Source organism: Geotrypetes seraphini, chromosome 16, assembly GCF_902459505.1.
Source record: "Geotrypetes seraphini chromosome 16, aGeoSer1.1, whole genome shotgun sequence".
Taxonomy (NCBI): Eukaryota; Metazoa; Chordata; class Amphibia; order Gymnophiona; family Dermophiidae; genus Geotrypetes; species Geotrypetes seraphini.
Genome location: NC_047099.1, coordinates 50150800 through 50177823, shown reverse-complemented (window position 1 = coordinate 50177823; position 27024 = coordinate 50150800). Strand labels below are relative to the sequence as shown.

The 27024-nt window shown below is 45.2% G+C and overlaps 1 protein-coding gene across 9 annotated transcripts in view; it reads left to right on the top strand.

Annotated features, from left to right (window-relative positions):
* Positions 1 to 27024, top strand: part of DOCK6 (dedicator of cytokinesis 6) — a 102034-nt gene that overhangs the window by 39634 nt on the left and 35376 nt on the right. For 4 of the 9 annotated variants that reach the window (XM_033923553.1, XM_033923554.1, XM_033923552.1 and 1 more), the window contains 16 exons: positions 3896 to 4013; positions 5558 to 5628; positions 6734 to 6872; positions 8005 to 8106; positions 9807 to 9893; positions 10480 to 10711; positions 12482 to 12646; positions 13698 to 13873; positions 15073 to 15177; positions 16155 to 16244; positions 17496 to 17591; positions 17754 to 17894; positions 22669 to 22782; positions 25794 to 25964; positions 26081 to 26220; positions 26756 to 26925. In XM_033923553.1, the coding sequence (XP_033779444.1) occupies positions 3896 to 4013; positions 5558 to 5628; positions 6734 to 6872; positions 8005 to 8106; positions 9807 to 9893; positions 10480 to 10711; positions 12482 to 12646; positions 13698 to 13873; positions 15073 to 15177; positions 16155 to 16244; positions 17496 to 17591; positions 17754 to 17894; positions 22669 to 22782; positions 25794 to 25964; positions 26081 to 26220; positions 26756 to 26925 (2117 nt within the window). Of the gene's footprint in view, positions 1 to 3895; positions 4014 to 5557; positions 5629 to 6733; positions 6873 to 8004; positions 8107 to 9806; positions 9894 to 10479; positions 10712 to 12481; positions 12647 to 13697; positions 13874 to 15072; positions 15178 to 16154; positions 16245 to 17495; positions 17592 to 17753; positions 17895 to 22668; positions 22783 to 25793; positions 25965 to 26080; positions 26221 to 26755; positions 26926 to 27024 lie in introns of those variants that run through there. The other 5 variants (XM_033923556.1, XM_033923555.1, XM_033923557.1 and 2 more) reach the window with 5 other exon arrangements.

Here is a 27024-nt window from a genome sequence, read left to right as displayed (position 1 = left end):
GCATTTAGGCCAAGAAAACCCTGGCATTTAGGCCAAGAAAACCCCAGCATTTAGGCCAAGAAAACCCTGGCATTTAGGCCAAGAAAACCCCAGCATTTAGGCCAAGAAAACCCTGGCATTTAGGCCAAGAAAGTCCCGGCATTTAGGCCAAGAAAACCCTGGCATTTAGGCCAAGAAAACCCCAGCATTTAGGCCAAGAAAACCCTGGCATTTAGGCCAAGAAAACCCCAGCATTTAGGCCAAGAAAACCCTGGCATTTAGGCCAAGAAAGTCCCGGCATTTAGGCCAAGAAAACCCCAGCATTTAGGCCAAGAAAACCCTGGCATTTAGGCCAAGAAAACCCTGGCATTTAGGCCAAGAAAACCCCAGCATTTAGGCCAAGAAAACCCTGGCATTTAGGCCAAGAAAGTCCCGGCATTTAGGCCAAGAAAGTCCCAGCATTTAGGCCAAGAAAACCCCAGCATTTAGGCCAAGAAAACCCCGGCATTTAGGCCAAGAAAGTCCCGGCATTTAGGCCAAGAAAACCCCAGCATTTAGGCCAAGAAAACCCTGGCATTTAGGCCAAGAAAGTCCCGGCATTTAGGCCAAGAAAACCCCAGCATTTAGGCCAAGAAAACCCTGGCATTTAGGCCAAGAAAGTCCCGGCATTTAGGCCAAGAAAACCCCAGCATTTAGGCCAAGAAAACCCTGGCATTTAGGCCAAGAAAACCCCAGCATTTAGGCCAAGAAAACCCTTGTGCCTACGGTGCCTAAACCCACTTTAGGCGCTGCTAGATGCGACTTTATAAACAGTTCCTAACTTAAGATCGACATGCACAGCTTTCCTCGGCGCCTACGTTTTAGGCACCGTTTATAAAAACTGGGGTGTTGTTGCCTGCGAAACAGGTGGATGGTAAGGACTCGCATTCTAACTAATGGTTGCGCCTGGTCGTTAATTCGGAGAATGGAAAATCGGCCATTTACGGCTGCATTTATGGTCTTGGCTCATGGGAAAGACCCATGTAAGGGTGTGCTAAGGCCACTTTTTGCCACAGCTTTGTAAATGGGCCCGTTTTGTATTTAGCTCACTCTTTTTTTTAACCCCCCTCCCCCCCCACAGTTGTAGTTCAAGGTGTGTTACATTCAGGTGCAGAAAGTTATTCCATTTCTCTAGAGAGCTCTTTTACTAAAATGCTTAAAGCGTTTTTCAGTACTTTCTCCTTCTCGCGTGGTTTCTGGGAGGGGGCTTGCGACGGGCACGAAATGGGCGTGGCGATGTTTTTCAGCCGGTGCATTCGTATTGCCACCATGCCGACTGGATAACGCAAACTTTAACAGGGGAGCACTTTGCACCTCATAACTAGTAATGGAAAAAATGGACACAGGACCTACAGAAAGGCCGAGATCCTACCTTGTTGAACCTTGCTTAGCGCGGGAGAAGTCCTGCTTTAAGACATGCTAAACCCAGACTCTAGCACGAGTTAGTTAAAAGGGCCCCTGTTAATGTTTGTTATGTCACTCGCCAAAGGTCACAAGGACTGTCGGTGGGATTTGAACCCTTAATCTATCTCTGGTTCACAGCCTGCTGCTCTGGAGGAGGCCTAATCCTGAGGGATATACATACTCTTCAGTGGAAATAAGTCTCTCGTCACTTGCCCGAGTTTCTGGATTGAAACTTCATGTTCTGATGCTGGAGCTGGGGGCAGGAAGGCATGGGGGAGACGGGACTCCTTTTTCTCAACTGCATCGCACCTTGACTCCCATCTCCTCCATTATGCCATGTCCTCCTCGGCTCCCTATCTCCTCATTCCAGCTGGCCTTTGCTTGTTTTTACTCTTCCCCCTCCCCCCCTCCATGTTGAGCTTTTCAGGGACTATTTGGTTGTGTAATGACACAGTCCGAGATAAGATAAAGAGCTCTGGCCTTTCCCATGCATTTTGGTTGTGATAATACCATCTCATCGGTCACAGGCACGACTGCTAACTCCTCTTCTAACCCCCTTCCCCACTTCATGCAGGCTTAGAAGGGAAATGATTCGATTGTGGAAAGAGAAGGGTGGCTGATTGCCGCCTTCACCTGCCGTAGGGCAGCCATTTTGTCTGCTGGCGATGTCATGAGTAACGTGAAAACTTCAACCCTAATCTTCAGTGCGATGGGATGATGTCACTAGTGACCTCACCAAGAGATGTGGCGCCCTCCATGCACTGAATGGAAATTCTGAAGGCTGTAGCGTTTTGCTCCTATTTGTTTCCTTTCTGCTGGTGAAGAGGAGAAAATAGATGAGGAAGCTCAGGCTGTGTTCTGTGTCTTATCGGCGGTGATCAGCAGTGGCGTGGCCCCAGAAAAAGCCCAGCCTACGCCTCTGATGTCGTTGCTACTCTGAGCTCCCCTCCCCCCAAATATGATCACTCTCTAAAGCTAAAAGGGAATCGATTCCGAACAAACGTAAGGAAGTTCTTTTTCATCCAGAGAGTGGTAGAAAACTGTCGTAGAGGAAAACGCCCTCCGGGGATTCAAGACCAAACCAGAACGTACGCAGTTAGGGCTCTGGTCATTGACCTAAGGGCCGCCGCAGGAGCGGACTGCTGGCACAATGGACCACTGCTGACCCAGCAGCGACAATTCTTATGGTCTTATGTTCAGTAACAGACTATGTGAGAGAGAAGACAAGTTTCAAGTTTAATAAATTCTTTGATTAGATCGCAAAATCTCATTTCAATGCGATTTACATCGGATAAAAATCAGATAAAATAATAAAATCCACATATATCACATATGCTGCTAATTGACATTGAAACATTAGGGAAAGGGCAACTTAAATGACAATATTAAAAAAATAAAACCGGGTATAAGTTTAGTACACACAGGACGGGAGACACAACCCACATATTTCAGTAAACTCCTCATCCTACCCTAAAATATAGTGAGACTAATCTATTAAAAAGCGTCTTTAAAAAGCCAATTCTTTAGGAGACTTTTAAATTTGTTCAATAATTTTTCTTCTCTTAAATTAAGTGGAAGTAAGTTCCAGATTTTGGGGGCCGAAACAGAAAAAATCATGTCTCTCCTCGAGTATATAACTTTTAAAGAAGGGACTGTTAATAGGGCTTTGTCTTCTGATCTTAAGGATTTTAATGGGGAGTATGGTGTTAAATCCCTTTATCCCTTCGTATTTCTGTTACGTTTGTTTATGAGTCTGTTTTTTACTTCTTTTTTTTTTTTTACTTAATATTATTTGTATGTTGTTTTTTTTACTTAATATTATTTGTATGTTTTTTAATATGTTTATAATTCACTTAGTAAATCATGGATAAGCGATTCATCAAATCAATAAATAAACTTGAAACTTAAATATCTTTCTAGAAATGCCGGGGCTTTATTTATGAGTGAGTAGATAGGACCCTGCTGTTCCTTTACGAGTGACGTGCTGCTTGATGGTTGCCTAACCGATGCCCTTGCTGTGGAAAGCCTTGGCAATGCAATTTCACCTGGTCATAATGTCTGTGTGTATTGATTGTGCTAGCACAAATGCAAATGCAAAGTCTTTATTCTCCTAGGACAAGCAGGATGAGTCAGCCACATATGTGTGGCTGACTATCCTGCTGTCCATGGAGAACCTACGTTACAGGTAAGTAACTACACTTTTGTTTCCATGATGCACTGTTTTTGTTTGTTTTTTTTGTCAGCTCATGCATACTGCAGGGCCAACTTAACCGAGGAAGCCCAAGCGGTCGCTCCCTTCCCAAGGTTATGATGTCAACAAGATGGGAGGGGGTGACTAAAACGTCACTCCCAGGCTTTAGGCTTTCTTTTCGGCCCTTGTCTCTTTTTCTGTGAACGTAACGGTAGACAAGGGATGAGGGAGAGATGCACTCGCGGGGGACGCTGCTTGACACGTGCTCCTTTCGCACCGCAGGAACCTGCTGTACGTGTACCCGCGCAGCCTGAATTTCAGCAGCCGTCAAGGGTCAGTCCGCAATATTGCCGTCAAAATCCAGTTCATGGCTGGAGAAGACGCTAACCAGGCCTTGCCCGTGAGTATTGCTTTGTTGGATAAGGAACTAGATCTTTCAGGGATGCAGGTAAATAGATTATAGTTAGTTGAAATGGGATGTAAAAGAATGGTGTATTTAGCTGCAATAGGACGACTGATTTGGTATAAAAATGTGCATGTAAGTAGGATGATGGATTATGGCTTAACTCGGTATAGAATCACCTCACCAGTCCTTATGGTAACATCTCTACAGAAGCTAATGTACACTTCTCCCTCCGAATCCATGGTTTTAGTATCCGCGGATTCGGTTATTCGTGATTTAAAAAAAAATAAATCTGCATTCTGGATCTTCCCCGCCTCCCCCCTGGCATCTTGGACCTTACCTGATGGTCTAGCGAGCTTTCGGGGCAGGCGCGGTCTTCCTACGCTCCTGCCCCGTGCAGATCGCTCACAGCAAATGGCTGTGGGGAGTTCCCGTCTTAGTCTCGAGAGCAGGTTGGGGTTGACGATTGCACAGCGAACGTTAAAAATATACACAGGAAGGGGCATGTGCATTGGTGGGGGAGGGGAAGGAACAGAGGACAGTTGGCGACGCCCCCACTAAGATGGCACCTGGGGCGGACCGCTCCCTCCCTCCCCCTTATTACGCCACTGGGCAGGTGTTCTCACTTTTTTTTTTAAAAAAGAGGAAATCTGGCGACCCTATCTATTCCTGGGACCACTCTGGATACGCTATGAACAAAGTGACATTATAACTCTGCAGCTGCCCCAACAAACCATGCACGATCCAGGGCAGCTGCCTTAGACACAGATTGCAAACTCCTGGGATCGGATCCCTCACTGTTTATGATTATCGAGAGCTTCTATACCGCTACCAATGACTGGGGAGTCCATTCAGAGCGGTCGACATGAGCCTCTGCAAAGGCGCTACAATACACAAGCTTCTGTAAAGGTGTTATGATACACTTCTCCCTCAGTATTCGCGGGGGTTAGGGCCAGAGCCGGCCCGCAAATGTTGAAAATTTGCGAATAACTTTTTGGCCGGCTCTGACCTACCCCTGCCTCCCTCCCTGCATCCCGGACCTTACCTGGTGGTCTAACGGGCTTTCAGGGCAGGAGCGGTCTTCCTACGCTCCTGCCCCGTGCAGATCACTCATAGAAAATGGCTGTCGTGAGCTCCCGTAGTCTCTCGAGACTACGACGGGAACTCCCCAATCCTCGAGGAGGGACTTTCAGATCCCTGGGCTAGCCTGAAAACCTGATTGGCCTGGTGGTCCTCCAGGACAGGGTTGGGGACCACTGAGCTAGACTGAGACAGAACAACAAGGTTTCTGGATTTGAAGCAAGGGTATTTTTGTTAGCAGGTGCTGGGCTTTGGCATTCCACGCCTAAAGAAATAGTTTACAAAAAAAAATACTTTGACCTTGTCGTTCTAGTCCGCTGCTTCTTTTTTTGCATTTATTTTTCAGAATGTTTATCATCCTGATTATTTCATGTATTTCATTTCAGATTTAGGGTAGTTTTTTTTTTTTTTTTTAAAGATGGCACGATACATAAATACTCTGGGGTTTGCTTTGGTTCTAGGTCATTTTTGGAAAGTCGAGCTGCAGCGAGTTTACGAAGGAGGCCTACTCGGCTGTGGTGTACCACAATCGGTGAGTGTAGGCCCCCGCGTGCCTCCCCTTTCTAGGTCAGCCATGACGGGAACAATTTTGGAAATCTTTTGTAGGCGGCTGAAAGTCAGTGGGTACCTTTCCCTGCGGGCTTTGCAGCCCTCGGATGAAAAGGTTTGCGTACATTTTCAGTTTGAAAATTCACCTTGGGAATAAGTACCTGCAGAGACTTGTGCCTCCATCACGTTTCCTGTCAAAAGCATGCTTGTCGTTTTGAAACATCAGAACACGGTGACCCTGTTAGCTGCCCTCGTGAAAATGTGTTGTGCAAACAGGGAGAGTGGATGGTTTTAGGAAACGTCTTTTACCTGTATGTTCAGGTTTCCTCATCTTCCCAGGGCCCGAGTCTGATCTTGTTGAATGAGTCACTTTAACCCTTTCAGGACCATAAGGATCGTAGGCCAATTTTTGTGGTTTTGACGACATTTTTATGGTAAAAAGGGCTTGCAGATGCCAAAAAATTGATTTTTTTTGTGAAATATCATTATTTTTTTTAAAAAAAATCAAACTTCTGGCTTATGGACAGTGTGGCAAGTGAATCTTCTCGTCAATCTGGCAACGACGCTAATGAATGAATGTCGGAACCAGTTTGTTTACATAAAGGCAGTATCCTACGGAATCCGTACATATCAAATTTAGAACTGTAGACTATCCCAATCAAAATTTATAGGATTTTAAAGTTATGGGACAAATATGTCCCTTGGTCCTGAAAGGGTTAATCTCTCTCTGCATTCTGTTAATATCTCTTAGAGAGTGACACGGGGACAAATTTTCCCCCACCCCCACGGGAACTCCTTTTCCCATCCTGGCAAGTTCTTTCCCTGTCCGTGCCCCATTCCTGCAAGCTCCGTCCTCATCCGCACAAGCCTCAAAACACTTTAAAATCCTAAGTGTTTGAGGCTTGTGTGGTTAAGGCAGAACTTACAGGAATGGAGCAAGAACAGGGACAGTGACAAAACTCATGGGGACGGGAAAAAATTTGTCCTCATGTCATTCTCTAATATCTCTGTCTTGGGAAGTCTGGAAACCAGAAATGCCCTCTGTCCTGTCCTGAGTGAAAGTGGGGGGTCATTTTTTCTTCTTGCAGGTCTCCGGAGTTCTACGAGGAGTTTAAAATGAAGATCCCCCCCTATCTGACGGATAATGACCACCTTCTGTTCACCTTCTATCACGTCAGCTGTCAACAGAAACAGAACACGCCCCTGGAAGCGCCTGTCGGATACACGGTGCGTCTGTCGTGGGAAGTTCTTTGGTGATTTGGGATGAGGGGCGGCGGGAGATTAGGAAGAGGAGGGTCTCTGCAAGGTGGTACAGGTGCTGGGGTGAGGAGCCCCGAAAGGCTGTTGTGGTCTAGGAACCTGCCCTAGAGGTTCCATCTTGTGTTGTGGGATTTAGACACATGGGGGCAAATTCTATAAACGGCGTCCTGATTGTAGGCAGCGGTAGGTGTCCTGCTGCTGTCTAGCCAGCCAATCGGGACGCAAGTTAAAAATAAAAGCCCTGAGGAGGGTTGCCTAGGGCCGCTTAAGCTCTCCTAGTGCTAGGCATGGGCATGGTTTCACCCAGAAGTAGCCTTAGGCGGCCCTAGGCATCTCCCTAGGGCCGCGATAGGTGCCTGAAATGTAGGCCAGCAAAATGCCGATCGAGGCAAGGGAATCTCCCCACCCCCAAATGTCCGTGACAGGAGGAATTCCCAATTCCTCCTGCCGCCATCCCCCCCCCCGAGACACTGGTACCCCAACCCCCCTAATCCAGCATCAATTGAACTATAAGCACCTCACAGTAGAGAATGACACGGTGACAAAATTCATCACCGTTCCCGTCCCCGCGGATAAGCGCGGGAAATAATCCCATGTCATTTTCTAGTGTTATTTCAACCTCAGTCCTTCTACACCAGCATTCTTCAGAGCAAAGCTTGCGGGTCAGTGGTTGTGGCCATTCATACTCTGATTCTTCCCTCTCTCCTTAAAGAATGACATGAAGATGGTTTCCCGCGGTTATCCGCAGGGACGGGAACGGTGATGAATTTTGTCACCGTGTCATTCTCTACCTCACAGTTCCCTGTTGTTAATTGTTCTGTATGTTACCCTGTAACCCGTTCTGGGCTCCTCAGGGAGGGGGTGGGAGATATAAACTGAATTAAATAAATAAACTTAGGAGTTCCTCTACTTGCCTTTTAAATTTAGGGGTGCAAAGTTAAGCACTTGTAAATGGCCGAGAATAAGCACCCAATGGCGATGCCCAAATTCAGGCTCTCAAGGCCTCTAACTTAAGCGCCAAAACCTAGCTAAGCCTAAATTAGGCTGTGGATGGAACCCTCATGTCTTGTCCATCGTTTCCCTCTGTCTTGCCACGCAGTGGGTCCCTCTCATGCAGCACGGACGTTTGAGGACGGGACACTTCAGCCTCCCGGTGTCTGTGGAGAAGCCTCCCCCCAGTTACTCCGTTCTGACCCCTGATGTAAGTATACCTCGGACCCTTGCGCCGATAACACCGTGGTGTTTGTTTATTAAAACTCTTAATATCTAGAATCTAGAATTTTATTCTTATATACCGCCAAAGCCGTAATAGTTCGAGCTTAGGCTAGAAATAAGATCAAAGCGGTTTACAATATAATCATAAATAATGAAAAAAGCTCCATTAATTTATAACATTTTATTGAAGGAATCAATAGATAAGTGGTGCCTCGCATAACGAACGCCTCGCACAGCGAACGCTGCGCACAACGAACTTCATGTCTTGCTTCCTACAACGAACTTTGTTTCACACAACGAAGTCGCCCGAGCTGCATCCTTCCGCACAGGCACTGCGCTTAACTGCCCTCTCTCCGCCTGGCTCCCTGTGCAGTGGCGGACCGTCGGCTCGCAGGGGCCCGGCGCCTACTGCTGATGCGTTGGGGGGGGCGGAGCTACTCTCGCCGCTTCCCCGATGCTAGAAAAAAAAAAAAAATGAACAGTTAAGTCCCAGTTTTTGCCGCTGAGACTCTGCCCTCTCTCACTGTAAAATTAGACTCTACTTAGTCTGTCTTTAAATTTAAAAAATGTGTGTTGTTTTAAAAAACAATTATGTTTTTAGATGTATCTAAATAAAAATAATAACAAAAAATTTATCTTTTTTTATGTCATCTTAGCATATTTTATGCTACAGAACAAATTATTTTTTTTAACATGTATTGTTATGGGAAAACGCGTTTCACATAACGAACTTTTCGCATAACAAACTTGCTCCTGGAACCAATTAAGTTCGTTGTGTGAGGCACCACTGTACAATAAAATGATACAAAGAGATATTCATTACAATTAAATTCATAATAAAACATTTGCATACATATTTTATCATTCCTCCAAAATATATATTTTTATATCTAATCTATTTTTCCCCTATATCCCCCTTTAGATTGTTTTTTTAATATTATTATTATTATATTATAATAAATGAATTAAACAGAAATATATTTCAAGTAATGTAACATATATTAAAATCATCATTCCTATTTCCCTCCCTACCCTAGAAAGAAAGGTGATATGAAATATCAAATACTTAAAAATATTAAAAACATTTACTTACATTTAATATAAAGTATTAAGAATCATACTTCTTGCTTTTGAGGATAAGTTTTGTATATAAGGGTGCCAAATTAAAAAAAAAAACTCCATTAAAATTAGGAAAAAAAAAAACCCTCAATGTAAAAATTATACTTTACAAAGCAAACTATGACAAAGGATTTCAGTTTGCTGAACAAGTGAAAGCTAATGGCCTTTGGAAGTCTTTTTTGAAAGTTTTATTAAGGATTCTTTCCTCGGCTCCAGTGGTAAAGTGTTCCAGAAAACTAGAACCAAATTTTAAAAAATGCTCCATTCCGAGATGATGCCAAATGAGCCTTAGAAATAATGGGGGGTAAAGCTACTCGATTGCCGACGGGGAGCATAAAATAACACCCAAGTCGAAAGATATGGAGGTCGCAGTTCAGATGAAGCTTTATGAGCTAGCATCACTTAATCCTATATTGTATCGGCAACCAACGGGGGATCCCCTTGCAAGAAACTCAAGTCCCACCGTCGAGCCGCTAGGACCCTCTGGTAAGGAGCCAGAGTCCCCATAGTGACAGTACGGCCCCGTTCCCATGTCCCCTCTCTCCCATGCTTGTTTCCTGATTCCAGGTACAGCTGCCGGGGATGAAGTGGGTGGACAATCACAAGGCCGTGTTTAACGTGGAGGTGGTGGCCGCGTCATCTGTGCATCCTCAGGTGAGAATCTCGGATCAGCTCGATATTCCCAGGGCATTATTATATAGCAGCGCCCCCCTCTGTTCCTTTTTAAAGCAGCGTCCCGCGGACTTTTTAAAGCCACAGCACACTAGACTCGGGGCCGCAGCTGGAGGGCGCCTGGAAGCGCACGGACGTCCGCCTTCCAGATGGGGCTCTAAACCTGCAAATGCTACGACCGTGGGCGGTGCGGAGACACCCGGAATCTCTCCGCGGCACACAGTTTGCGATCGTTAAGGTTTGACCACGCATGCAGCTGGAGAATTGGCGAATTGCAGCATTCTGTAAGTGGCACGTGCGAGAGTCCCGCCCGGGCTTCACCTTTCCGCACGTTTGCCGGTAAATTACATCATCGCTTTGATTATAATCGCAGAAAAGCAGGGTTTCAAATCTCATTCATAGACGGAATTTGGGCATTTGGGGAAAGTGTGGAGAACGGTATAGAAAAATTGAATTTAAAAAAATGTGTATGTGTGAGCACGCGTGTATCTGCCTTATTCTCATTTACACGTGTGTTCGGTCTGTAGACTCGGCCTTGTGTGTTGAACCTTTTAATTTTCTGGCGCAGGACCCGTGCCTGGACAAGTTCTTCACCCTCATGCACGTGCTGGAGGAGCGTTCCTTTCCCTTCCGACTGAAGGACGTCATCCTCACCGAGAGCAACGTGGAGGCGGAGCTTAAGTCCAGCGTGGCCAACCTGCGGGCCGCCAGGCTGGAGCCACTAGTTGCCTTCTGCCACCACGTGCTGGGCAAACTTATCCTGCTCATCGTTCGGCCGCCGGTCATCGGCGGGCAGATCGGTGAGCGCCAGTTCCCGACCTCGACCCACTCCGACATCTTCCACCATCCCGTAACTGGAGGCGGATCAGTGAGGAGCGACTCGTTTCTCCTCTCCCGTCCAACGGTTGGATAAATGTTGACCCCTGTGACTGATCCACTGTCTTGCAGAATAAGAACTGGATCTTTTCCAGATAATAATAATAATAACAGTTTATATACCGCAGTACCGTTAAGTTCTATGCGGTTTACAGAAGATTAGTGAAGTACAAGTTGAGTTAACTTAAGGGATGTGGGAACAATGGGGAGAAAGGGCAAGAGAGGGGAAGGAGGGAAGAGGGGAAGGAGGGAAGAGGGGCAGCTGTCTAGGTATTTCAGGAATAGGTGAGTTTTGAGGCATTTGATCACAATATCACAATCCAATGTGATTTACAAATACAATCAGGGTAAAAGTAAAAAATATTTAAGAATAAAAACCACACAATTAATAAAGGTAAGACACTACAGGACATGAGAGGAGGATAGGTTTAAATACAATTCATAGACAAATAAAATGAACATAGGTGTTAAGACAATAGGCTGGGAAAGAGTTACCCATTGAATTTTCTTTTAAATTTTTTTTTAGTAAGCTATAGGATGTTAGTTATTTGGAATTCAGGCATCTCATTTGAAAGCGTCCTTAAAAAGCCAGCTTTTCAGATGATCTTTGAACTTACTAAGTAATTTTTCTTCCCTTATATAAATTGGAAGCAAGTTCTAAGTTTGAGGTGCCGTAACAGAGAAGATCGTATCTCTCCTTGAATAAATGAATCTTAGTGAGGGGACTAAGGAGAGATTTATCCTCATCTTAAAGATCTTGTTGGAAAGTAAGGGATTAGAAGCTTTTCTAAGAATGCAGGAGCTTTATTCATTACCAAAACCATACTATTCAAGAAATTTGTCAAATGATCTAACCAAACCGTATCAACCATTCCCAGATCCCGACGCATCCTATGGCTATCAACCTTGTAATCTCCCTGGGAATGCCCAGGCTAATTTCTTGTTGTAAACCGCCTAGAACTGAAAGGTATTGGCGGGATAGAAGACATCAATGGAATGTAATGTAATAAGTGGTGGGCAACAGGAGTTGTTCTAGGTCTTTACCCCATAGAGCAGCCTGATGTGAGAGAAGATGCTCATGGCGTTTTTTTAGTTCGCATCCTCTAACCGGGGGAGCCCCGCCAAAAAGTTAACCCCCGCCACCCAAATAAAATTATAAAAAAGAGGCGCGATCTGTAGAAAGTAAAGTGGGGGGGGGGGGTCCCCCCCACGCCCTCCCGTCGGAGCCCTTAAAAAAATGGTCGACAGTTTATCCTATTTTTTGATAATGTTAAGTTTCATATCCTCTTTTTTGGGTGCTCCACATCGCGCCGCGTTGTGGGGCCGTTGTGCTGAGAACTTCACCGGTTAAGGTTGCGTGCGCTGGCAAAAGGTGGCGGGGCTTAACTTTCGGCGCGTCCACTTTTTCCATTAGTGGCGGGGCTTATCTGGAAAAGATCCCAAGAACTTGTGGTATGGGACTTGGGAGCAACATCAAGAAAGATTTCTTCATGAGAGAGTGATAGGAACATAGAACGGGACGGGTGGTGGAGACGGGGAAACTGAGCCAAGAGGACCCCCAGGGGTCTCGGGCACTGCCTGACCCTTCAAGGTGTCTTTCCCTTCAGTCTCTCCCGCCTGCCTCGACCCAGAGGTGTAGATAAGTGAGAAGGGTCTGTCCTCTTCCTCCCATGCCGTCTGCTCCTCTCTTGCAGTGAACCTGGGCCGAGCAGCATTCGAAGCCATGGCGCTAATGGTGACCCAGATACACCGATGCCAGGATGGAGGCCAGGACCAGCAGGGCCGCTGCAGCCTTCTTACCTCCTATATTTACCACGTATTCCACCTGCCCAGTGTGGAGCTGGGTCCCATGGCTAGCGGTGAGCAAACTATAGATGCTGGAAGGGGGGGGAATGATGGCTCCAACGCTTGAATACATTCTCCTTTCTTTCCCAACCTTGTGACTTCTCTCTGTACCCCAGGACGGTATGCTGGGTTAAAACACGGTTTAGGCGTCGATTGAGATGTGGTGTGAGATGAGACGGAGGCCTTTGTGCAGATCCTTGAACGAAAGTCTTCCTGTGTTCTCTCCGTTTCCCCAATGTCATCGTTGTAGCTACACAGCTGGGTTAAAGAATGACCCGGGGATACATTTCTCCCCGTCCTGGCGAGTTCTTTTCCTGTCCCTGCCCCGTTCCTGCAAGCTCCGTCGAGGCTTGTGTGGTTAAGGCAGAGCTTACAGGAATGGGACAAAAGTCCTGGGGATGGAGTGGGGAATTGAGTTCCTGCAAGGATGGGGACACATTTTTCTCTGCGCCATTCTGTAAGCTAGGTCATGGGTGTGAATTTCACCCTGGGGTGTACTAGCACGAGATCCAAGACTCTCTGGCAACCAGGAGAGAAGAGTGGGCTTGGCAGCTAGGACTTTCTTCCTCCCAAATGCTCTAGAAACATAGAAATAGATGGCAGATAAGGGCCACGGCCCATCTAGTCTGCCCACCCTAATGTCCCTCCCCTACCTTTGCCCTGTGAATAGATCCCATGTGCCGATCCCATTTGGCCTTAAAATCTAATCCTGTCTGAATCTCCAGGTCTCCCTGTGTCCTTTGGTCTATGTCGGCTCCCGCACTGTGGACTTTCCTGCTTCGCCACGCCTGCAAATATCCCATTCGACATTAGTTCACCTAAGTTAAGTCAGTTCTCCCTTTCTCTTTTTCATCGCTCTCCCCGAAGACCCCATTCTGGCTGGATGTCTTTTGGAAGTGCGTTCCCCTTAACTGTATCCATGACATCCTGTTTGTCTGTCTTGGCCATTTAGATTGTAAGCTCTTTGGAGCAGGGACTGTTTTCTTCTTTCTGACTCTGTACAGCGCTATAGTAATAGTTAATCTCTTAACTCTTCATCTGCTCATTTTGTTTCTCTGTTCTCAGTGTCCGGAGCCAGCCCCCATGGGGGTCCCATTCAGTATGCCACCCTGTCACGGGCCACAGGACGCCCCAACAGCCTGAACCTGAGCCGCTCTAAAAGCATCAGCAACAGTAACCCCGACCTGGCCTCGACCCCCAGCGCTCCAGACATGGAGGTACAGCAGATAATCGGCAACAAGGTAAGGGGTGAGGACAGAGTCTCTTTAGCCCCAGGCTGGGCAGTTTCAGATGTTCAAATGAAAGACACACCCCCTTTCCCCCCCAAAGAACAGGAGAGATCCAGCTCACACGATACGTAATTGGGCCGGCATCTCCCAGATTCTTGAATGGATTTTACTTAGTTAGTTTTGAGAGAAGGACAATAAAATCCTGCTCTCCTCCGATGTCGGACCTTGCAGTGTCCCTTGAGCTCTGAGAGAAGGGGCTGCACTCTCCCTCTGGACCCTCTCCTATGAGCTCTGGAAGGAGCATTTGCATCTCTCGATGTCACCGGTCATAAAGTTTACTCGCCCTGTGGTGGGCTGGGAAGAATCTGCACCTCCTGCATGCGAGGGGTCCTTCTGTCCCGCACCTCACTGGGAAGAGTCTTCTCCACCAACGGAAACTAGGGGGTGTCCGAGCCCACACTTCTGGAATCTCTCTCCAGCTCCGTCCGTAGTGGTGGCTGTGCTCTGGAGCCTGATCCAGCCTTCCTACCGAAGGATGGTGTGGGGAAAAATTCAAAACTGCAGCCTTTCAGTGTAAGCTGTGCCTCGCAGTGTTTTTTCAGGGCTCCCTGTATCGCTTTTGACCTGCGTTCTTAGGCTCGGAGAGTGGCATCTTTGGGAGGGCTCCTTCTCCCGGTGTCCCTCTGTCCCTGAATCTCCTGACACTGAGGTCCAGCCTCTGCCATGTAACGAGTAAGAGGTTGTGGCTCTCTGGATGCTGGTATTTGCACCTTCTTGTATGGTTCCTGTCTCGCACCATATGTGTACTCTGGGGACTGCGTGGAGGGGTCAGCTGTCATTTCGAAAGGCAGAAGAATAAACAAACTCACTTTTCTTTTCTGCCTTGCTGATATGCTTTTCAATTCAGGAGTCGCTGTCAGGAGGAGAGAGGAATTTGGGTCTCCTTCAGAAGGCCCCGGGGAGCCCCTCTCTGATTTCTCTGCCCATTGTCGTGCTTAGGAGTATGGGGGGGTGGCGGGCCTGAAAGATCATCAGCATGGGTCAACTCAAACTCACCGCCCTGATGACGACTCCTGCCTTTGGATAGCATTCGGTGAATCATTTGCTGCTTTAAGTCTTGGGACACTTTGTTGATGCTTGCGGTGTCTATTTCGGGGGGGATCTTACTTTTTCTCTCTGTCTCTTGCTGGGTTCCTGCTTGCGTGTTGCAGGGAATCGACCGCTCGCACTCGTGGGTGAACTCTGCTTATGCCCCTGGGGGCCCTCGGGCTGTTCTGCGCAGAAATTGTCCCAGCTCTGGTGCTGAACCGAAACAGGTGAACTCTTCTTCAGTTATGGCAAAGTTCGTCCTCCCTCCCCTCCCCTCCCCTTCCCACCTCTCCCTCCATTCTGTCTACAATCATAGTCTGCTCTTTTTCTGCTGTGCTTGCTCCTCCCTGGTCTCTGCTTGGCTGAAGAGGATATTAATTCCCTGCCATTGTCTTCCCCCCCTTCCCCAGAGAAAAATCACTCCGAACAGCTTTCCCTATCGTGCTGGGATACCTTCAGTGGGCCTGCTCCACTGAAAACGTCCTTCCTTACTGTAACAGTAACACACATACCTTAGCACCCCATTTTAACCGCCCCTGACCATTTTAACCGCCCCTGAATGTTCCCTCTAAGCTGAGCAGGAGTCCTCCACCCACAGTCTCACCAATAGAGGGTGCTGTTTTACTGTCACATTTTTCAATTGTGAGGGACAGGCAAGTTCTGCAGGACTCCAGGGAACATACCTGTCCTTAGCGACTGAAAATATTCCACCCCCTAGTGGTAGCAATGCAGCTGGAGGACACCTGCTCAGCTTAGAGGGAACATTTTTCCCTACCCCGATTGGTGTGCTTTTCCATCAGGGTTGATAATGCAGGGAGCTGCTCTAGACCATAGAGTTGTCTTTCTCTGATTTTAAAATGTGGTAACTTTTTTTCCTTTCCTATTGTCCATGGATCGGCCAGTTAGGAGTTGAATTTTCTCAGGTTCCTGCTGCATCTGTCGGCCATGCCTAGGGTTTCTCTTGTCCTGCAGTGGCTCCTGGTGGCCAGGCCTGGGTATTGCATGCCAGACACCTTTGAGTGAACGTTGAGATCGTCAAATGGTGCTTTCAAAGGGGGCCAGGGAGACAACGCCCCCCCCCCCCCTTGCCATCGAACCAACCCTCAGGGTCTGTCCATTTCTATCTCATTTTCTGTTCACATTAACCCCTGTCTTCTCCGTCACCTCCTCCTATTCCTCCCACCTCCCCCTCCTTGTTTCACAGGCCGGCGAGCGAAGCCCTAAACGTTCATCTGCCTATGTCGAGGGCACCTCTTTCACCCCGCCGGGGCAGCAGAGGCTGACGGCCAAAAAGGTAGTAGGATTGAGGGGGTAGAGCTTTGCCTTCTCGTAGCCCTCTCCTCCCAGTAGATTCTTTTTATTGTGTTTTTAAAATGAATATATTAAATGATTTGTCAGTGGCATTCGGCACTAGGCCACACACAGCGAGATAGTAGCAGTGGTGGGACTGGGGGACCCGGGATTCGGAAGCATCACAGTTCTAGGCTCACTGACCAGACAGGGGCAACTCCGATCCTCGAGGGCCGGAATCCAGTCGGGTTGTCAGGATTTCCCCAGTGAATATGCATTGAAAGCAGTGCACGCAAATAGATCTCAGGCATATTCATTGGGGAAATCCTGAAAACCCGATTGGATTCCGGCCTTTGAGGACCGGAGTTGCCCATGTCTGAGTCCTTATCACTACTACTACTATTTATCATTTCTCTAGTGCTGAAAGGCTTTATGTTTAACATATAATAGACAGTCCCTGCTCAGAAGAGCTTACAATTGAATTTGGACAAACAGGACATCTCAGGGTTGATGAGATTATGGTAGAGGGATAGCGCTCGGCAGTGGTGCTCCTCCCCCGCCCTAGTCTCCGATCTCCCCCACACAGGAACCCCCTTCCCTTCCCTCATACTCCTAGTTGTTCACTGCCGCGAGCAACAAGAATGCCAACGTGCTGGTTGCGACCCTCATCATCTCTCCCGCCGACGTCACTTCCTAGGTGCGGGAGCGATGACGCGGTCACCAGGAGCGCACTAAAAGTTTTGCTCGCAGTGGTGAACAGCTAGAGATACGGAGGGAAGGGAGGCATAGCGAGGGGAGGAGTGGGAAGAGGAGGAGGGCTGTCGGCACTAAGTTTTGCACAGATTCGTGATAAAGGTGGGCTTGGGACCAGGATCTGTGGGTGTGGATGTCCTCAGCCCTGCTGGGGAAAGGGAGAAATAAGGAAAACTTTCTCTGACTTTGACAGAAATGAGAAATTAGGTTCTTACCTGCTAATTTTCTTTCTTTTGGCCTTTCCAGACCGCTAGAGCTTTCCTGGTCATGGTGAGGTCGTACTGGTCTGGAAAGGTGCTAAAAAACGATGAACTTAATCCTCGGTTAATGTCATGCCTCGGCAACACTGAGGCAAATGTGGTGGGGAGGTGGGAAGGGTCCTGTCTGCTCACGTCAGGCCTATGAAAAGTACCCAAGGGAGGGGGGGGGGACGCATTTACCTCTGGGGATGCCGAAATCGTTCTGGGGTTGGGTTCACGCTGTTCCCTTGCTCTGCCTGCAGTTGCTCCATGAGGAACTGGCCTTACAGTGGATGGTCAGCACCAGCTCGGTCCGTGAGGCAGCCCTGCACCAGGCCTGGTTCTTCCTTCAGCTCATGGTAGGTCCAAACTCTTCGTTTTTGTTTTGCATTCTGCCAACCCTTCGGCTCCGTTTCACTGTTTACTCTCTCTCAAAAGCCTTCTCTTCTCCCGTCCCCCTCACCCCCCCCAATGCCTCCTGAATGAATTATGTAGATTTTGGGGGTTTTTTCCTTGCCTAGACCAAGAGCATGTCTCATCACCTCTATCTCTTGGACAAGCTGGATACATCCCGGAAAACGCGCTTCCCAGACAGGTTTTTGGACGACATTGTCGCGTTGGTCTCTACCATTAGCACGGATATAACCTTGCGCTATCAGAAGGTGAGTCAGGGAGAGGACTTTGGGGGTCTTCAATCACTGACCTGTGCAGTTCTGTCCACCATATCTCCATCCATCCACGTGAAATATCATATCTCTCTGCAATCCGGAGGAAAGAAAGTACATTGGATTGAGGGGGGAGGAAAGGGAAAGACCGGGGGAGGAAGAGAGGTGGTTAAAGTTTGGTCTGTTTGGCCGGGAGGGAAGGGGTTAGAGAAATTTATCAAAGAGGTGAGATTTGAGAGATCCTTCAGGAAATCTCTCAAATCTTACCTCTTTGATCTAATCCCTTCCCTCCCGGCCAAACGGACCAAACTTTAACCACCTCTCTTCCTCCCCCGGTCTTTCCCTTTCCTCCCCCCTCAATCCAATGTACTTCCTTTCCTCCGGCTTCTCCTTCCCCTCTCGGTACTCTCCTGTAATTGAAACTGATTACCATTATACTTGACAATTAATTCTCTGTATCTTCGCTGTATATGTACAGTCTCTTGCATTGCGAACCGCTCTGAACTGTTTGTGGTATTGTGGTATACAAAAACAAAAGTTATTATTATTATTAATCTTCCTGTTTCTCTCCCCATTTGCTTATGTACAAATGCACCGTTCCTTGAAAAGGGGTGCAGGTGAAACTTCCTTAACGCCTCCTAATCCAAAGCACCGCCATAAAAACCGTCTTTGAGCCGAAGAAATTTAAGCATGGCTGATTGGTGCCCGTACAGAGTGACCGGCACGGCTCTGGCCATCTTATTGGGCAGACCGGACGGGCCGTGCAGGTGTTTTTTTTCTGCCTTCATTCCGCTGACCTAGTGTTTTGCCTTTACTTCAAGTTTCAAGTTTAATATATATTTGATTGATCGCTTTATCGGTTTCAAAGCGATTTACACATGATTAAAATTACAATATAAAAGAAGTTTTAAAAATAATTAAAAACAAACGAGACATGGACAGTTACGAGATAAACTGGAAACATTAGGATAAGTAGGGGGAAAAATTACAATATATTTGAGCAGAATGGGAAACATATAAAGGAAAACACATATGGATGGGATAAGAGAGGGGATAATTGAAAAAATGTTATAGAAAAGAGAATAGAATTGGTTCCAAGACTTGTAAAAAATATATTAAATGAGACCAAATAGTATTAAATAACAAAGGCGTCGTTAAATAAGAAAGTTTTTAGTTTACTTTTAAATTTTTCTAAGTTGAGTTCTTCACGTAGATAATTGGGGAGAGAATTCCAGGTTTGGGGAGCTGTGACTGAGAAGATATACTGCCGACGCGTATTGATTATTTTTAGCGAGGGAATTGTTAATAAGTGCTGTTCATCTGATCTTAAAGTTCTATTAGAAGAATAAGGGATTAATAATTTATGAATAAAAGCCGGAGTTTTAAATAGAAGGGATTTAAATGTGAGTAAGCAAAGTTTGTAAATTATTCTGTGGGCCACTGGGAGCCAATGGGCTTCCTTAAGAAGAGGAGTTATATGATCAAATTTATTAGCTTTTGAGATAAGTCTGATAACTGTATTTTGTATGATCTGTAAACTTGGAGAAAAGACATTGTTCCAATATCCCCATTTTTACTTGATAATTCTCCAATTGCATCAGTATCATCATTAAGAACATAACATAAGAACATAAGCAGTGCCTCTGCCAGGTCAGACCACAGGTCCATCCCGCCCAGCAGTCCGCTCTCGCGGCGGCCCAAACAGGTCACGACCTGTCTGTATCACCAGAAGGGGCTCCCTTGCCACCTTGGTTTCTCATTTAAGTCCTGTCTTCCTATCGAGGTCCTAACCCTCCGGTCTTGCACATGCACGACCTGGTTTGGTTTCTATACTCATTACCTGGTTAGTTTTCTATACTTGTGTTACATCCCAGCTCCTCCCTCAGTATCCCACGATCCCTTTATCCTTCAGGAATCCGTCCAATCCCTGTTTGAATCCCTGTACCGTATTCTGCCTGATCACTTCCTCCGGTAGCGCATTCCAAGTGTCCACGACCCTTTGGGTGAAAAAAAACTTCCTTGCGTTTGTTCTGAACCTATCTCCCTTCAGTTTCTCCGAATGCCCCCTCGTACCTGTTGTCCCCTTCAGTCTGAAGAATCTGTCCCTATCCACCCTCTCTATGCCCCTCATGATCTTGAAGGTCTCTATCATATCTCCCCTGAGCCTCCTCTTTTCCAGAGAGAAGAGCCCCAGCCTATCCAACCTCTCGGCGTATGGGCAGTGTTCCAGCCCTTTTACCATTTTCGTTGCTCTCCTTTGGACTCTCTCAAGTACCGCCATGTCCTTCTTGAGGTGCGGCGACCAATACTGAACGCAGTATTCCAGATGCGGACGCACCATCGCCCGATACAATGGCATGATGACTTCCCTTGTTCTGGTTGTTATGCCCTTCTTTATGATGCCAAGCATCCTGTTGGCTTTTTTCGAGGCTGCTGCGCACTGTGCAGATGGCTTCAGTGATGCATCCACCAGCACACCCAAGTCTCTCTCAAGTCTGCTGTCTCCCAACAATACCCCCCCCAATTTGTAGTTGAACAACGGGTTCTTTTTCCCTATATGCATGACCTTGCATTTGTCCACGTTAAAGCGCATTTGCCATTTGTTTGCCCAGTCTTCCAGCTTGTCCAGGTCTCTTTGTAAGTCCTCACACTCCTCCCTGGTCCTAACTCTGCCGCACAGTTTGGTATCGTCTGCAAATTTTATAACCTCGCACTTTGCCTCCTTTTCCAGGTCATTGATAAATATGTTAAAGAGTAATGGCCCCAGCACCGACCCCTGTGGTACACCACTCGTGACTCCCCGCCAGTCAGAATATTGACCTTTTACTCCGACCCTCTGCAGTCTGCCCGACAACCAGTGCTTGATCCATCTGTGCACATCCCCTCCCACCCCGTGGTTCCACAGCTTCTTAAGCAGCCTTTCATGTGGCACCTTGTCGAAAGCCTTTTGAAAATCGAGGTAAATGATGTCTATGGGTTCCCCATTGTCCACCCGACTGCTTATTCCCTCAAAGAAGTACAGAAGGTTCGTAAGGCACGACCTTCCCTTACAGAATCCGTGCTGGCTTGTTCTCAATAGGTCATTTTTCTCGATGTGCTCGCAAATGCCGTCCTTGATCATAGCTTCCACCATCTTCCCTATAATTGAAGTCAGGCTCACCGGCCTGTAGTTCCCGGGGTCACCCCTCGATCCCTTCTTGAAGATAGGTGTGACATTCGCCAATTTCCAGTCCTCTGGTACCTCACCAGTTTTCAAGGATAGGTTGCAAACATGCTGGATTGTGCCTGCTATTTCTTGTCTTAGTTCCTTCAGAACCCTTGGGTGGATCCCGTCCGGGCCCGGCGATTTGCCGCATTTTAGCCTGTCTATCTGTTTGAGGACATCCTCCTTACTTACCTCTATGTGATCCAATTTTTCAGCCTGTTCCCCACTCATGAGCTCCTCTGAGTCCGGTATATTAGATGTGTCTTCATTAAAAATCTTAGGTGTAATTATTGATTCTAACTTAAATTTTCATGATCACATCAATCAAATTGTTAAATCCTGTTTTTACAAACTCCGTCTTATACGTTCTATTTCCTCTTTTTTAGAGCCCAAATCCATTAATATACTTACTCATTCTATGATAATATCAAAACTAGATTATTGCAACTCTCTACTCTTCAATATACCACAAAAAGAAAAAAAGAGGCTTCAAATTATCCAAAACACCGCAATAAAATTAATCCACAAAGCAAAAAAATATGACCATGTAACCCCATTACTGATCAAATCCCATTGGCTGCCCATTAACCACCGAATCACTTTTAAAATAGCACTACTAATCTTTAAGACTATGGCATCTAATGAACCACAATTTATATCCAAAATGATTATTCCTTATCAGTCTTCTCGATCCCTTCGGTCCTCATCTCAAGATCTATTATCAGTCCCTTCTCTAAAAATAGTAGGCACAAGAAGAAACGAAATGTTTTCCGTTTTAGCACCTCAAACTTGGAATGCCCTGCCCCTCTATATAAGAAAAGAAAAAGACCTTAATTCCTTTAACCCTTTCAGGACCATAAGGATCGTAGGCCAATTTTTGTGGTTTTGACGACATTTTTATGGTAAAAAGGGCTTGCAGATGCCAAAAAATTGATTTTTTTTTGTGAAATATCATTATTTTTATTTAAAAAATCACACTTCTGGCTTATGGACAGTGTGGCAAGTGAATCTTCTCGTCAATCTGGCAACGACGCTAATGAATGAATGTCGGAACCAGTTTGTTTACATAAAGGCAGTATCATATGGAATCCGTACATATCAAATTTAGAACTGTAGACTATTCCAATCAAAATTGATAGGATTTTAAAGTTATGGGACAAATATGTCCCTTGGTCCTGAAAGGGTTAAAAAATCTTTAAAAACCTTTTTATTTAAAGATGCTTTTATTATTTAATGATTTAAAACTCTGTTTAAAAAATAATTTTTTTCATGTTCAAACTTTTAATCTTCTAAATATATTCTTTGCCCCTCACCTATGTGTTTTTTTACCTTTTATGTTTCTTCCATCTTAGATTGAGAAAATTGTAACTGTGCCCCTTTTTCCCTAATGTAACCCCTAAAGTTCTAACACTGTATGTTATAAATTTTTTTTTTGTTTTTTTAACAAATTGTTAATAATTTCTGTTTTTTAATAGCGTTTGTTATCTTATATGATATTTTAAACTGTACATCGCTTAGAAAGTGTTATAGGCGATTCATCAAATAAAATTGAACTTGTCTCCGCAGGACATGGAGCTGACGGAGCGTCTGAACACCAGCTTGGCCTTTTTTCTCAATGACCTGCTGTCTCTAATGGACCGAGGCTTCGTATTTGTTCTTATCCGAATCTACTATAAGCAGGTCAGAGGCTGGAGCTTCGCATCCGGACACAATTAGGAGCCTTTGAATGGGGGGGACTACACCGGGTGTTTGTGTGAGGAGGGTCACTCACACTAAAACAGGGGAAACAAATCCACAAAAATCAAACAGGCAAGAGCAAAAGTGGAAATGTCCAATCAGAATGGTGCACACAAAGTGTCTTTCAACTCATCTGATAAATCCAAATGTCTTTATTCATCCAAATGACTCGACATGATCATGTTTCGGCCACCCGGCCTGCATCAGGAGTCTATAAATTATATACATAAATAATAATTATTAAATAATGCCTAATCATGTGTAAAAACAAAAACAACAAATGTTAAAAATATGAATGATATTATATAGAAAATATTATGTGTAAAGTATATTGTAAAAGAACAGCAAAGAATACCAAACAACGAACACGTATAAAGATCAGCATGGTTAAAAATAAAGACCTATCCATATCAGCACAGATTATAAAAACCATAAAAGGCTTTATACAAAATATAAATTGACCAAATATATAATAACTCTACATTAATAATACGCTAAAAAGATATAACTAATCATGCTTACAGGAAATTTCATTGAAACTATTGATTATCAACCAATAAAAAATATACAATGAAAATATAATAAATAACCTATGGATTCAATAAGATAGAGAGTATGTGTCACAAAACAACTGAGAATATGTTAAAAATATGAGCCAAAATATAAAATATCAATGAATAAGCGAACATATAAAAAAGAATAAAACTATTTACAGTATTATGAGATAAATGAACACCAGTGTTGATACACAAAATGGATGGAAAGAATAATATATGTATGAAAAAACTTAAGAAAGGGGGTATAAAACACAGAAATATCAAAGAAGAGACAAGTTAATTTAATCGTGTATTTTTTTTTTTTTATAATTCTTTATTGGTTTTTAAACAAGAACAGTGTTATATAAATAAAAGAACAGTATATTATTGCATTCAGTCATAAAACTAATATCTATATAGATAACAGAACTATCATTCAATAATTACATTATTTTGCCTATAGTAATAACATAAGAACCAAGTAAATAATATAAAATGAAACCAAGTTACCTAAAATATCATTATCAATATTTCCTCCCAACCCCCCACCCTCCCTGGATGTGTGAAGATAAATAAACCAAGAAAAAAGTAAGACAAAATACAGTATTATATTTGTACAAATGTAGTCAATGGGCACCAAATTTTGTTGAATATTCCACTAAATCCCCTACACTCCGCATTAATTCGTTCATATTTGTATATAGTACACATATTCACCCACCAGAAAGAATAATTTATTCTATCATGATTCTTCCAATTACTTGTAATCAATTGAATGGCTATACCTGTACGAATTAAAAATAGACGACTTTTATACTTATCTAAAGTGGGTTTAACATGTAAAATTGTTCCACACATTATAGCCTCATATGTTAATGGAATATTTGAATCTAAAACTAGATTAATTTGTCCCCATATGGATTTCCAAAATATTAATATAAATGGACAAAAATACAACAGATGATCCAGAGTCCCTATTTTATTAATCGTGTATTTTTAATCAGAATAACTAATGGGCAGACTGGACGGACCGTTGCGGGTCTTTATCTGCCGTCATTTACTGTGTTACTATATTGACTGAGAAGGAGGGGGGTCATTTCAGCATTCTCAGTGTTTGGAGGGCGTCGACCTCCCACGCCCGCTCCAAACTGTGCCGAGCATGCAGGTATTGGGCGAGGATCTAATTTAATTCTTAGTCTTTTATATACCGAATCATCTCCTAAAAAAAAAAAAAAAAAAAATAAGAGCTCGATTCGGCTTACGTAATTGGATCACAAAGAAAGATCCCTTAACATTCGTTGGAGCTGTAGCCTAAAAAGCCGTGAAAGACGGCGGTTTTTAACCCTTTCAGGACCATAAGGATCGTAGGCCAATTTTTGTGGTTTTGACGACATTTTTATGGTAAAAAGGGCTTGCAGATGCCAAAAAATTGATTTTTTTTTGTGAAATATCATTATTTTTTTTAAAAAAAATCAAACTTCTGGCTTATGGACAGTGTGGCAAGTGAATCTTCTCGTCAATCTGGCAACGACGCTAATGAATGAATGTCGGAACCAGTTTGTTTACATAAAGGCAGTATCCTATGGAATCCGTACATATCAAATTTAGAACTGTAGACTGTCCCAATCAAAATTTATAGGATTTTAAAGTCATGGGACAAATATGTCCCTTGGTCCTGAAAGGGTTAAGGTTTTGCAAAAGATCTGAAGAGAGGAACACCGTCTGATTTCGGGAGGCCGTCCATTCCACATCGCCGTTAGTAAGTATGGAAAGGAATGTGAACGTTTACGAGTGGACTTGATTCCTCTCCCTGATGGAAGAGAGAGCTTATTCATACGGGGTTGCTCTTGTGCCCCGGAGATCTCACGGTGTTTAGCGAAAGAGGCATCAGCGGAACCAACAGTCCATGTAACATTTTAACCCTTTCAGGACCAAGGGACCTATTTGTCCCATGACTTTAAAATCCTATCAATTTTGATTGGGATAGTCTACAGTTCTAAATTTGATATGTACGGATTCCATAGGATACTGCCTTTATGTAAACAAACTGGTTCCGACATTCATTCATTAGCGTCGTTGCCAGATTGACGAGAAGATTCACTTGCCACACTGTCCATAAGCCAGAAGTTTGTTTTTTTTTAAAAAAAATAATGATATTTCACAAAAAAATTCAATTTTTTGGCATCTGCAAGCCCTTTTTACCATAAAAATGTCGTCAAAACCACAAAAATTGGCCTACGATCCTTATGGTCCTGAAAGGGTTAAAGACTGTATGGGCCTTGCCGCGAATGATCTCCAAACTTGGTAATGCTGGGGAGGGCGGGGTGAGGGTGGAGGGTGAGAGATTTGAGCACAGGGGATGTCGAGGACCTGCCGCCATCAATTCTTCTGATTCCCGGCCTTTCTCGCACCCTCCAGATCAACAACAAGCTTCAAACCGTCCAAAACCCCAACGCGCTGATTGCCCTGAGGATGGACCTCATCCGCATAGTTTGCAGTCACGAGCACTACGTGACCTTGAACCTACCCTGTAGCGCCTTGTCGCCGCCGGCTTCCCCATCCCCTTCCGTGTCCTCCGCCACTTCTCAGGTAAGAGCTGCCCTTTCCCTCCCCCTCTGCCCCCCTCACCCCTGGCTTGGTCCCCGCCTCCATCCCCCACCTTGCCGTCCCTTCATCTCTGCTTTCCCTTCTTGGTTGCCCTGCAGAGCTCCGCTTTCTCCAGTCACCCGCAGGACCAGCGAATCAGTAACATGTTTGAATTGTCGGTGGCCTTCCGGCACCAGCACTTCCTGACGGGTCTGGTTCTGACAGAGCTCGCGCTCATTCTGGAGCCTGAAGGGGAGGGGTGAGTCTGCTACTATTTATCACGTCTAAAGCACTGTCCATTTAGCATTCAGTCCAGTCCTTAGGCTTATATACGGAATCATCCCCAAATGCAAGGGCTCGATTCGGTTTATATAATTAGTGAAAAGGAAAAAGAACATTAGAAACGAAAGAGGGGTCCAAATTAATAGGCCCACCTCGATACTAAAGTGAACGATTCAGTTTTTACAATCATCTAAAGACTGTAGGAAAAGATAAGTTTTCAGGGATTTTCTAAACGGATGAAGGGAGATAAATGTTCTAATCTCATAAGGTCCCTGCCCAGAAGAGCTTACAGTCTAATTTGACAGGACATCTCAAGGTTGGGGAGTTTGGTGGGGGGGGGTGGATTTTTTTGTCTTTGTGTTGTGGGAATAACAGTGGTCCAGAGCAAGTGTGGCTTATAATAAGTGTGACAGCGTACTGCGGTTCTCGGGAGTATTAAAAGTCCGAGACCATGTTTGCGCCATGGTAGGAGGTACAGGCGAGTTGATCTCTCTCCCCCGTCCCTCTTGCAGCGTGTTCTTCCTGCACAAGAAGGCCATCAGCACCCTTCAGAATCTGCTGTGTAGCCACGATACGGACGCGCGCTATGCAGACCCCTTGGTGAAGGGCCACGTGGCCCAGCTGTATCTGCCAGTCATTGCTATCGTCATGGATACAGTGCCTCAGCTCTACGACTTCACAGGTAAGAGAGGGAAGGGGGTGGGAGCTCTTACCACGCAGGTACTGCGACATCCCCCTATCCTCCTGGCGTCAAAGAGTGTTTGCTTCTGAACATAAGAAT